This window comes from Protopterus annectens, chromosome 1.part1 (assembly GCF_019279795.1).
Source record: "Protopterus annectens isolate FY-2018-M chromosome 1.part1, PAN1.0, whole genome shotgun sequence".
Taxonomy (NCBI): domain Eukaryota; kingdom Metazoa; phylum Chordata; order Ceratodontiformes; family Protopteridae; genus Protopterus; species Protopterus annectens.
The window spans coordinates 444,871,567-444,884,727 of record NC_056726.1 but is presented as its reverse complement, the minus strand read 5'-3'; the positions used below and the strand labels follow the sequence as shown (position 1 = coordinate 444,884,727).

Genomic DNA, 13,161 nt, shown 5'->3' with positions numbered 1-13,161 from the left:
ATCTTAATGGAAGAAAAGGAAAGGCCTTTAGACAAAAGGTCTGAAAGGTAAAGCAAAATAGACGAGAGATCAGGCACAAAAGGGTTAGAGCCACGGTCCTGCATCCAAATACAAAACCTTTTCCATTTAGAGGCATAGGATTTCCTAGTGCTAGGCCGTCTGGCTTCTAGAAGAACATCCAAAACTTGTTTGGGGAGCTTAGAAGAAATCAAAGTTCCTTGAAGAGCCAAGCTGCCAGGCAAAGGGTCTTGAGATGAGGGTGTAGCATCTGACCCTGATGCTGGGACAGAAGAGAAGGGTACAGAGGAAGGATCCAAGGAGGTTCCAAGCACAGATGTAAGGTTGGATACCAAAACTGTCGAGGCCAATTTGGAGCAATCAAGATGATGAATTTGGGCTTGTCCTGTTTTATCTTCAGTAATATCCGGGGAAGAAGAGGAAGAGGAGGGAAGGCATATCCCGAAAGGTTCCTCCAACTGAATGACAGGGCATCCACTTTCCAAGCTGTTTTGTGGAAGGACCTGGTGCAAAAGAGAGGCAGCTGATGATTGAGATGGGATGCAAACAGATCTATCTGGGGACACCCCCAAACTGCAGTTATCCTGTTGAATAAGTTGGTGTCTAGCATCCATTCGTGAGGATCCAAAATGTTTCTGCTTAGGCTGTCTGCTAAGAGATTCTGCTTTCCTGGAATGAATTGAGCCTGAAGATGCAGATTCAGACTTAGAGCTATGTCCCATAAAGCCATAGCTAGTCTGCAAAGGGGGTATGAATGAGAGCCCCCCTGCTTGTTTATGTACCACATGACTGTGGTGTTGTCTGTACGAATTAGAAGAGGCCCTGGTTGCAAAAGGGTCTTGAAGGCTAGAAGAGCATTTTGAACTGCCAACATTTCCTTCAGATTGATGTGCCAGTGAAGGTGATTCTTTGTCCAGGTCCCCTGCTGGCAATTGTTTAGAAAATGTGCTCCCCAAGCATAATCCGAGGCGTCCGTGGTTATGATTTGAGAAGGTTGAGGAAGACGGAAAGGCTTTCCTTCGTTTAAAGCACACACCCTGGACCACCAAAGGAACTCCTTCTGGAGGCAGGGGATCAGAGGAATCAGAGTGTCCAGATCGTGGTAATGCTGCGACCATACACTTTTCAGATACCATTGAAGTTTTCTCATATGAAGCCTTGCATTTGGAATCAACAGAATGCAGGAAGCCATGTAGCCCAGTGCCTGCAGGAATTTCCTTGCAGTGAGCTGAGGTAGAGTTGCCAAAGTCTTGAAAATTGAAGCCAGCTGTATTTGTTTTTCTGTAGTGAGGAAGGCCCTTTGTAAGGTTGTATTTAAGAGGGCTCCCAGAAATACCATTTGTTGAGAAGGGATCAAATGTGACTTTTTTGTGTTCACTGAAAATCCCAGTAGGAGGAGGAGACGTTGAACAAAATCCGGTTGTTGAAGTAAAAGATCCTTGCTTACTGCCTGAATAAGGCAGTCGTCCAAATAGGGGTAAATTTGAATCCCCTGGAGTCTGCAATAAGCCACTACTGGTGCCAGGCACTTGGTAAAGACTCTGGGCGCAGTAGATAAACCAAAGGGCAGTACAGAGAATTGAAAGTGTCTCGAACCTGCCTTGAACCTGAGGAATTTCCTGCATTCCTGCCTGATGGGAATGTGTAAATAAGCTTCCTTTAGGTCCAATGTCACCATCCAGGCGTCCTGAGAGAGCATTGGAATCAGCTGCTGTAGAGTAAGCATCTTGAATTGTGGAATTTCCAAAAAGGTGTTTAACACTGAAAGGTCCAGAATAGGTCTCCATGAGCTTTGTTTTCTTGGAACCAGAAACAGCCTTGAATAAAAACCTTTTCCCATCTCTGAGAGTGGAACAGGCTCTATGGCCCTCATGGCCAGAAGAGCATCCACTTGATTTAAGGCCTCTGACCATTGATGTTTTGGCAGATCTGGCCAACCGAAAGCCCTTGGCAAGGTATGAAAGTGGAATTTGTAGCCTTTTAAAATCACGTCCAATACCCATTTGTCCTGGGTAATATGAGTCCAATTTCTGTAAAAAAGAGAAAGTTTTCCTCCGAGAGGGGCATCCAGGAAAAGAGGTCCTGTAGCCCAACCGAGAGAGTCACTGAGTTTGCTTTCTTTGAGATTGGGATCTGTCTTCTCCCCTTCTAGGTGAAGAAGCAGTCCATTGTCTCGATCTGTAGGAGGCCTGAGCTTGGCCACGACCTCTGGAGCGTCTATATCTTCCCCTTTGAGGCCTGTCAGACGTGGGAAAGTACCAATTTTTTGGAGGGCCAATTCCTGGAAAATCTAGGAGGCTGAACTTGCAAAAAATCTTTCACAGTTTGCATAGATTTTGCCTTTTCTTCCACCTTTTTAATAACCTCCTCAGCCTTAGATCCAAAAAGAACATCATGCTGAACAGGGGCATCTAATAATTTAGCCTTAACCTGTTCAGGTAAACTTTGTTCACGAAGCCAAGCATGTCTCCTGATAACAGTACCAGAGGCTGCGGCCCTGCAAGAAGCATCCAAAGCATCAAAACCACAATGCAAGCTATGTTTGTTCAGTTGTTCAGTTGCATGCAACACATCCTGTAGTTCCTTATCTTCTGCACATGCAGGAAGAGAGGCAAGCTTTTGCTTTAAAACAGACAAAAGAAATTGCTGATACTTAAACATATGAAACTGGCAATTTAAAGCCCTAACATAAAGGGTAGCAGAAGTATATACCTTTTTGCCCCACCTGTCTAAAGCACGAGAATCCTTCTCCGAGGGAATAGGATTCTTAGAAGTAGCAACTTTAGCAGCCTTAGAACCCTGAGATATAGTTTCAGGATCTGCCGAAGGATTCTTAAACAAGAACAAATGAGACACAGGAACCCTATAAAACCTATCAGGTTTAGAGGGAGCAGGAGGCATGGAATCAGGATTCAAATTAGCCTCGGAAAAAGCATCATCCACAATGTCAAGAACAGGAGGGATAGCCAAAGGCCTATGCTGAGGAAGAAGAAGGAATTCTCTAAGCCTCTTCTTGGAAGCAGAATAATCCTGACCTTCCCAATGAAAATGTTCCCTCATCTCATGTAAGGTTTCCCCAAAAGAAAAATCTTCAGGCGGAGAAGCAGAGGGCAAGGAGTCCTCAGCATCCGAATCCTCATAAGGAGGAAAAGAATATTCCTGATCAGAGGAAGAGACAGAAGATATAGAAGCCTGGTCAGAGGAATCCACAGGAACATCCTGTCGAGGCCTTTTCTCAGGGGGGGGGGGTGAGAACCCCTAATCATAGAAAGCAAATCTTCAGCCATCCTTAACAATTGCTTCTGTGTCCTGGGAGTAGATTCAGAAGTAGCTTGAGCAGGAGCTTTGGACTTAACAGGAGTCTTTGTCTTTGCCTTTGAAATAGTGATGTGAGTAGGCCTGAATACCCCCTCAGAAGCCGGTACCTGCACAGCGGTTCCGGACCCATCCGAGGGAGCGACGTCCGAAGGTCCTGCAGCAGATAAAATAGAAGGCCTTGATGGCTCCCCATGGGAGTCCGTATCGGCCATCGGTTCAGAAGTGGCGGACGACAGGGGCTGCAAAAGCGCCTCACTGACGACAGCCGAACCGGACGCTGGCTCCAGCTGCAACAAGTCCTGTTTGGACCTCGGAGGCCTGTCCTTGTCTTTGCGCTTCTTTTGAATTCCGGTAGTATCCGACGACATTCTATAATTGAAGCGTCTGCCAAAGTAATTCAGAGCCCAGTCGTACCTGCGCTTGATAGTACGAGAATTGAACCTGGCACAGAACCGACAACAAGAAACGTCGTGGTCAGGGCCTAAGCAAGGTAGACAGTAAGAGTGGAAATCTTTATGAGGTATTTGTTTCCCACGTAATACAATTATTAACTTTTTCTGACATCGGAGGAACAAGAAAAAGATTCCCCAACGGGGTACTTAGCTTTGAGAAGAGAAGTAAGAACTTCGGACTGACAACAACCAAAAACGCTGTTCCAAAATCGCCAACCAACGACTTGCGAGCTGCTTTCCACCGCACGGCAAGAAAGACTGGAGAAGATGGTGTCGGCTGAGGGCTATGTACCAGAGCGTACTGACGTCAGGGTACTGGATTGTACAGCCGACGCCGGACCCAGACTTTGGGATTCTGGCCGACCTCGGGCTGCCTGCCGGCAGGAGCACCCTACAGTTATGACTGCAACAGTGAAACACGATGAACATCAGGAGGAATAGCTAAAGGCCTGTGTTGAGGAAGAAGAAGGAATTCCCTAAGCCTCTTCTTGGAAGCAGAATAATCCTGACCTTCCCAATGAAAATGTTCCCTCATCTCATGTAAGGTCTCCCCAAAAGAGAAATCCTCAGGCGGAGAAGCAGAGGGCAGGGAATCCTCTGCATCCGAATCCTCATAAGGAGGAAAGGAATATTCCTGATCAGAGGAAGAAACAGAAGATACAGAAGCCTGGTCAGAGGAATCCAAAGGAACATCCTGTCGAGGCCTTTTCTCTGGAGGGGGGTGAGAACCCCTAATCATTGTAAGCAAATCTTCAGCCATCCTTAGCAATTGCTTCTGTGTCTTGGGAGCTTCAGAAGTAGCTGGAGCAGAAACTTTAGGTTTAACTGGAGTCTTGGACTTTGCCTTTGTCTTTGAAATGGTGATGTGAGTAGGCCTGAATACCACCTCAGAAGCCGGTACCTGCACAGCGGTTCCGGACCCATCTAAGGGAGCGACGTCCAAAGGTCCTGCAGCAGATAAAACAATAGGCCTTGATGGCTCCCCATGGGAGTCCGTATCGGCCATCGGTTCAGAAGTGGCGGACGACAGGGGCTGCAAAAGCGCCTCACTGACGACAGCCGAACCGGATGCTGGCTCCAGCTGCGACGAAACCTGTTTGGACCTCGGAGGCCTGTCCTTGTCTTTGCGCTTCTTTTGAATTCCGGTAGAATCCGACGACATTCTATAATTGAAGCGTCTGCCAAAGTAATTTAAAGCCCAGTCGTACCGACGCTTAATAGTGCGAGAATTGAACCTGGCACAGAACCGACAACAAGAAACGTCGTGGTCAGGGCCTATGCAAGGTAGACAGTAAGAGTGGAAATCTTTATGAGGTATCTGTTTTCCACATGCTATACAATTATTAACTTTTTCTGACATCGGAGGAACAAGAAAAAGATTCCCCAGCGGGGTACTTAGCTTTGAGAAGAGAAGTAAGAACTTCGGACTGACAGCAATCAAATACGTAGATCGAAAATCGCCAACCAACGACTTGCGAGCTGCTTTCCACCGCACGGCAAGAAAGACTGGAGAAGATGGCATCGGCAGAGGGCTATGTACCAGAGCGTACTGACGTCAGGGTACTAGCTTGTGCAGCCGACGCCAGACCCAGACTTTGTGATTCTGGCCGACCTCAGGCTGCCTGCCGGCAGGATCACCCTACAGTTATGACTGCAACAGTGAAACACGAAGAACATCTGGGTTGGATCCAATGTCTGCAAGTCCCCTATGTCTTTATTTATGAGTTCCATTATGATCCTCTCCATAGCTTTGCAGACCAGGCTTGTCAAGCTGATGGGATGGTAATTTCCAGGGTCAGTGGAGGCACCGCCTTTGTGAAGTGGGACCACAGTTGCCGTACGCCACTCCTTGGGTACGTATCCTGAGGTGAGGCTAAGATTAAACAGCTGCACACCATCTGGTCCCATGGATGCTGTGTTTTTCGCCTTGGAGAGAGCAGTTCTCACCTGAGCGTTTGAGATGTTTGGGGGGCTACAATCCTCTGGTATAGATATCTCTCCTTTTGGGGGAGGAGAAATTTGCACTGAACCTGTCAGCCAGTATGTTGGCAGTGTCTGTAGGTTCAGTGATTTTTACATCATTTTGAACTAATTCTGAGCATATCTGGGAGTTTCCTCCCAGGTTTCTAACACAGCTAAAAAAGGCCTTATGATTGTCTTTTGAGTCCTTAGCGACTTTCCTCTCAAAATTTGCCTTGGATGATTTTATGAGAGATCTTAGTTTTTTACTTATAATGATCAAGGGTGTCTTCCCTTTTAAGGATTTTGCTCTGTCTTGTAGTAGCTTCCTCCTTTTGTTGTAGAGCTTGTTTATGGCTGGGGTCCACCAGACTGGACGCTTGCCTTTGGTACAAAGAGTCTTTGTTTTGTTTGGGATTGCCTGATCCATGCAGTCCTGTAGGTGCTGGTAGAAGGCATTTGTAAGTGATTCAGCGGCTTGAGTAATGGTTTCCGCAGGCTCGGGGGCCTTGAAAGAGACTACACTAGTCTTTAGAAGTGTGAAGTCGGCTTTTGAGAAGTTCTTCACTGTGGTCTTTTTTATCTGGGGTGGGGGCGGGATGTGGACTTCCAGTGAGATTAGTTTATGATCTGATCTCACTAGTGTCAGAGTCCATCTGTCTGAGAGGTAGGTTGGTGCACAGCTCTGACAGTCAGGGCTAAATGTCTGACCTTTTGTGATAGATGTCAAAAAGTAAGGATGACTGCAGTAATGATTTATCTGATTAATATGTGTAATTATATAATGGATGCAAATTTCAGTCCTCCAAGGGGAAAACAGATAAAACTAATGGGAATATCAGCTGCATTTTAAAGCAGCTAAGCAGTCAGAATGTGGCATTTAAATTTGAAATCACTGTGCCAAAAAGTGCTAAACAATACACAGATTCCCCACTAATTTTTTATAAATCTGAATGATTTCTTCTATTGCCCCAGCATTCATGCATTCTTTCTAGGACTTTACTTTATCCGTTTCAGGTTCACAGGAGACCAGGAGTCTATCCCAGCAATTTGCTTGCACAAAACAGAAATTAATCCTCAGTGGGTTGCCAACTCATTACGGAGCACAAACACATATATGCAATCACTCATACATGGCAGGCATACATACAGGCAATAAAGAAGATCACCAATTTAGTTAGTGTCATGGTAAAATACATACAAGACAACTATAAACATTCATAAACATCAGGGCAGAGTGACTACTAGAAACTTGTAACATCTTTCACTGCACACTTAAACAGATCCCATTAGTAAGTTCAAGGACAAGATTTGATTGCATTGTGTATCGGGTGACAGCTTTAGTTTATTAGCAAAGAATACATTAATACTATCAGATTAAGGAAGCACACAATCTGTATTTCAACTATAACTATTAGGTTAACACTTACCTTCCAAAGATGAAGATGACTGACTCAGGACATTCTGAAAACCTCCCAAAATAATATTCACTGATCCCTAAAATATATTACATGAAAACATAAAAATGTCATTCATTCCATACGCATCTGGTGCCTGACATCTAGAAACAAAGGACTTGAATTCATCAACACCTTTCTTAAGGTACCTTTACAATATGTGTTACCTCATTAGTTAAACAAAAATAAAAACTAAAATACAAAATAAAGAACTGCTGTAGATGTGTTTAATCAAGTAGTTTAAATATGCAATTCTTAATATCTGATTAAAACAATATGGTGGAAAGAGAACTTAAGATGTTAGATCACAGACTTTTACAGAACATAAGATCTTCTTAAATTCTGGGTTACTGTCAGTGGAATGTGCTTACCTGCAAGATAAAGAATTTTGCAGGACTGAAATAGCAAAAGAAATGTGCATTGATAAAGGAAGTTAATGCAGCCTGTATAGCACAATATTGGTAAGAGTCTTCAGTAATGTTCCGCTAAGGAAACATGCCGCTGTATTCTATAACAACTGAACGCAATCTGCATCACTTCCAGATAGGACGACATGCATTTTGTTGCAATATTCTAACATATCACACACCGCACAATTCTCATCATTTTCTAGACTGACCATGATACACGGTAGGTGTTATAATAATATAACCTGAAATCAGAAAATTTGTACCACTGACAATTCCTCGCATGGAATTACAAGCTTCACATTTTGAAAATGAAACAGACCTGCATCTATAGTAGTAAAAAATGCCAAAAAAGAGCTTGCTACTGAATACCTTATCAAAATACTTTGTCTGCTCAAATTCAGAGATGTTATGTCTAGGTTAATAGTTAGTTCGGAGCATTTTACAGCCAAACCTCAGACAGAGTAAGGGTATATCCATCCATCCACAACCCCTTTTTGCACTTTTGGCACATGGGGGTCAAGGATGTTAACTCAGCAGTGACAATCACCTAAAGCCAAGGTTCACACCACCAGATGGCTAGGCCGGTTGTTATTTCATACCACGCACTCACAGACACTCACACCTATGGCCAGTTTAGAGTGCCCAAACCACCTACTGCATTGTATTTGAAATGTGGGAGGAAACGAGAGCAGCCACAGGAAAACACACAAACACAGGGAGGACATGCAGGCTCTGCACAGAAGGCACCCCAACAAAGAACTGAACTGGAGAACATCTTGCTGTGAAGCGACAATGCTACATAATATCTAAAATTTGTCAGACTTTAGCTATTAGGATACTGAACACCAAACAGGATGAAATCTCAACAATGTATGTATTATGCACTGTGACATGTAATATCATGTTTGGGTTAAACAGCAGATACAAAATAAAAAAATATGTCAATATTATAAAGAACTGTGAGATCATTTGACAGTTTGAGCTAAGGGCAGCATGTGGGCTACATATAAAGTACAGCTATATGATGAACTTTGCATAACAGTAAATCTTTGCAAATTCTTGAAGAGTTCATTGTAGCAATAAATCATAATTTGGGTTAATAAAGTGGAATAAAACCTGTTAAGGAGAATACAATGCAATAACAGATAACTGCCATATAATATACCAAAGTTATTTAAGACATAGCCATAATAAACAATAAACATGTTCATTTCAACCAATCATATTTAATATCACAATACTTAGGTTTACTCACAAGTGAATGAGTAAGGTGTGGCCATTTTTGACAACTGTTCTGATACAAAGATGGCTGCTCTTTCTTTTATGTATGTACCAGCATGAGCTGCTGCAGAGTTGTCTCCTATACAAGTGGCACTGGCAAGAACCTATATCAGTTGTACAAGGCAAGAAATCCCTGTAATGAACCTGCTTACAGCAGCACATCTCTCTATCCTCACTACTAAAAAATATACCAAACTATCTAGAATGGTAAAAAAGGGGTACAGCAGGGAGTGGTCCTTTACTGCTGAAGTGTTCTCTCCAAGATTTCTTTTTTGTGGATATTTTTTTTTGTGTTTTTTACATGCCTTGGTCACCATCACACCATCATAGTTCCACTTCCATTGCCCCATACAACCCATTTACATCTCCAGAAGGCGAGAGGAGCAGTCACCCATCAGAAGTCAGGGGCATTTGTGGCTTTAAGACTGTGACCTGTCTGCACATGCACTTAGCTGCCACTGGGTTTAGCAAGTAATGGGCATCAAAAAATGGCATGTCACTTGCTTCAAAGGGTGATGTAACCCCCTCAACACATCACTGTTTTCTTGCTGGATCCCTAGTCTCCACTGGAGAATATACAGAGGGAACAAGTGTCCATATAGTCATCCTGCATCATCCCCTTAATGAAAAGTAAGCCAGCAAAGCACAGTCATTCCTTTCTTTCCACAAGCTAGCTCCAAGCAGGCACCTGAGCCATTACTTGGGCTTGTGTTGTCTGGGTCATAATTAACAGTTTTATTCCTTTAAGCCAACACAACTGGCTTGTGCTAAGATCTACTTTTATGGTGAGCATCTTGTACAATTGTACTACCATACTACATAGGAAAGCCACAGTAGCAGTAAATCACAGTACCTGGGTAGAATCCCATACAGTTAATGGGTGACCACAAAGTGGAGGACAGTTACGGGATTATCTGTAACATAGCCACATCAAAACATCTCCTACAACTAGGAAAACATTTTAGCATGCAATAATCAGCAAAAGTATGGTGAGTTGCCTACGTTGCTACCTCTGATACATCCTGAGTAAAAATATTTGTAACATACGCTGCAAACACTGCTGCAGTTCTTCAACAATGAACACGATCAGGACCTAAAGGTCATCTGATCACATTTTCTAAAAGAATGACTTCTAGAACAGTATCACAACTGTCTGTGGCCATCTAATGTGTGTAGTAAAAGTTTTCCAGCATTCTGGTAATGAGATAAAATCCTGAAAGATGATTTTTTTTAGTTTGAGGAAAGAGCGGACAACAAAACACCCATGACATAAAAAAACTATTTTTAGCAACATTCACTCATTATAAAACACTGCATATAGAGACTTATTCATTTAAACTTAAATGTGAGAAATTCTACCTAATATAAGTTACAATACAGAGAGTTTCACTTAAGGTACTTTAAATCAAATGAATCTTCTAGTTCAAAGCGAGGCAAATTAGCTTTTACAACATAAAGTATGGTGACTCAAGTAGTTAGATACCTGCCTCAGAACTTCAGGATTTACAGTTCAATCCAGACTTCTGGTCACTGCCTCTTAACTTTTCAAGTCTTCCCCATGACTGTTTTAAGTTTTCCGAAAGTATTCTGCCCAACCCCTTTCCTAAAAAAGTACAGTTGTGTAAGAACTTACTGTAACAGTAGGCATGCCCTACTGATCACTGTTGCAATATTCCAAACTGCTGGATAATCTCATCAGATAGCCTGGATCCAGTCAAGGTACCAATGCCACAACCATACATAGCATCATATGTCTGACATACTGCCTAAATATAAGGGTGTAAGAGTACATAAGAGGATGTACAAGCATAAAACCTCAGACGATCTCCAAGCCAGGACACCTGTAGACACTTGAGGAAATTGGAGTAACACGTCAGCTAAGAGGGGTGATGGTAGAAAATGGTTCCTCCTCTGTCCCAGAAAAAGGTAAACAAATCTAGACAAGGGGAGGTGGCAGGGTGGGAAGGAATAGTGCAACAGTGATATGTAGAACATCTACTGTTATGGTAAGTTCTTACTCAGTTGTACTATGTCCTTCATTAGATCACTGTTGCAGTATTCCAAACTGCTGGGTGATTCCCAAAGCTCAAATGGTATAAAGATGGTTGGACGAGACATATGAAAACTGCTAAGCAGTCCTGGGAGGACTGACCTCGTGAAGACAGTTGTGGATTAGGAAAAAGCGTTCACTTTGAAATGCCTAATAAAGGTATGCACAAAGGACCAAGTGGCAGCTTCTAGGATAGCCCTAGCATGCACTCCCTTGTAAAAAGCTCCTGAAGAAGCTATTTCTCTGGTAGAATGTGCCTTCGCTGGTGAAGGTAAATACTTGCCATGGTAAGTGTAACAAAAGCAGACAGAGATTTAGAAATCCAGTTAGTAATAGCTTGCTTTGAAACACAACTACAGAGTTTGTACTCTTGGAAGGAGACACACAACTGGTGTCTTTATCTTGTCTAAGCAGAATTTGAGCTGTCTACGTACAGCCAGTGAGTGCAACATTCTTTCTTCCTTATTTTGTGGGTTAGGAAAAAAAAGGTATGGAGATTGATGGACTGGTTGAGGGTTAGCTCATTTATGACTTCAGGCATAAAAGAAGGCTTGACCCTCAAAGACACTCTGGGAAGATAAAAAAATGTGAGGATATTATCAGGGCCTTCAGCTCAGAGGCTCATTTAGGTTGGTAAGAACAATTATGGTTTTCCAAGTAAAGAATATGAGAGAAACAGAGGCAGCAGGCTCAAAAGATAGAAGAATAAGTTTTTCTATAACAAAATTAAGGTCCCAGGGAGACATAAAGGTTTCACAAGAGGTTTTAGGTAGAGTACACCCTTCAGAAACGGTTTTAACTCTAGTCTGAACATCAGAGTGGAATGAAGAGGTAAGTAAGCAGAAATGGCTGACAGCTACGCCTTGACTGAGGAGTATGCCATACCAACGTTTAAGAGCTCACAAAAACAAGATAGGATATGATAGGACAATGGGAGCACCCATCTGTAGACGGTCTTATTTACGAGGGTGACAAAAAAAATATATTTTTCATTTAACTATGTAAGATGTCTAGGTAGTAGGTTTCCTTGCCTCTCACAGAAACTGAAATATGTCCTCAGAACACAGATGTCTAAAAGGGATCATAATTCTATCATCCGTAATACCAGGATGAGAGATGACAGAATGGGGAGGAGAAGAGACATCTTCTGTTATGTAAACAAGTTCATTTTGTGGGCTAGTTTGTGGTGATGACCCCCTGGCTAAGTGGCAGAGAAGGGGGAACCAATGCTACTTTGGGCAAAAGGATGTCATGAGTAGAATATCTGGTTTGCCTCTCTGGATATTTACCAAGAGCTTTAGGAGAAGAGGAAGTGAATCCAAGACATACAGGAACCTCCCTTTCCAGTGAAAGGACATGGTGCCTGTTTTCCATGCTTTAGGGCAAGGAGTACTAGAGTAGAAAAGAGGAAGTTGTTTGTTGTAGATGGAGGCAAATATGTTTATCTGTAATATATCCCATTAGTGGACTATGTTTAGGCAGACCTCCCAGTTCAACATCAATTCTTGGCAGCACTCTCTTGATCTGCTTAAAAAAATCTACCAGGACATTATCCTCTGAGGGAATGTAAACAGCTTCAAGGGGCATGTTTGCATTTGTGGCCTGATCTCATGCCATAAGAGCTACACTTCAAAGCTTGTAACATCTAGTTCTCCTTACTTATCTATTCTCCATTTTTAATTTCTTCAAGCCTTTCAAGTTTCTAATACCATGATGGGAACAGACCACTTTCCTAAGTCAAAGTAAGATTCACATTCATGCTCTTTGCAGTACTTGCAACGTACCCAGTAATGAATCTTTCAATTCAAACAGAGTTACCTGTATGGTTAACATATCTAGTACAATCATTTATAAGACCCTTTGCTCCAAATACTATTGGAACTGTCTGGGTATTCTTCTTCCACATTGCCCTTGTTTCTGCCTGCAAATCCTGATATTTTACGACTTTGTGTAGTCACTGGGTGTAGCAACTTCAAAGATTTATGCTATGTTTGTCTTCTTTTCATGGACTACTATAGCTAGTTTTCTCGCATCTATTTTTTAAATTGTTGGTAATGGGTGGCTCCATGTGATATACTCTTCATCATTTTCTATAATGTTTTGTGGTTCATGTTTCCAATGGTTTTCAGCTACTTCATTATTATAATGTTTGCATAATACCCAATGTAACAGTCTTGCCACATTATTACGCCTTTCAGTATACAGTCCTTCTGTCA

General features: G+C 42.5%; 1 protein-coding gene across 1 annotated transcript in view; it reads right to left on the bottom strand.

The window, feature by feature from the left end:
* Nucleotides 1–13,161, bottom strand: part of LYST (lysosomal trafficking regulator) — a 3,825,950-nt gene that overhangs the window by 2,889,494 nt on the left and 923,295 nt on the right. The window contains exon 9 of the mRNA XM_044075805.1: nucleotides 7,178–7,244. Coding sequence (XP_043931740.1) covers nucleotides 7,178–7,244 — 67 coding nt within the window. The remainder of the gene's footprint in view (nucleotides 1–7,177; nucleotides 7,245–13,161) is intronic.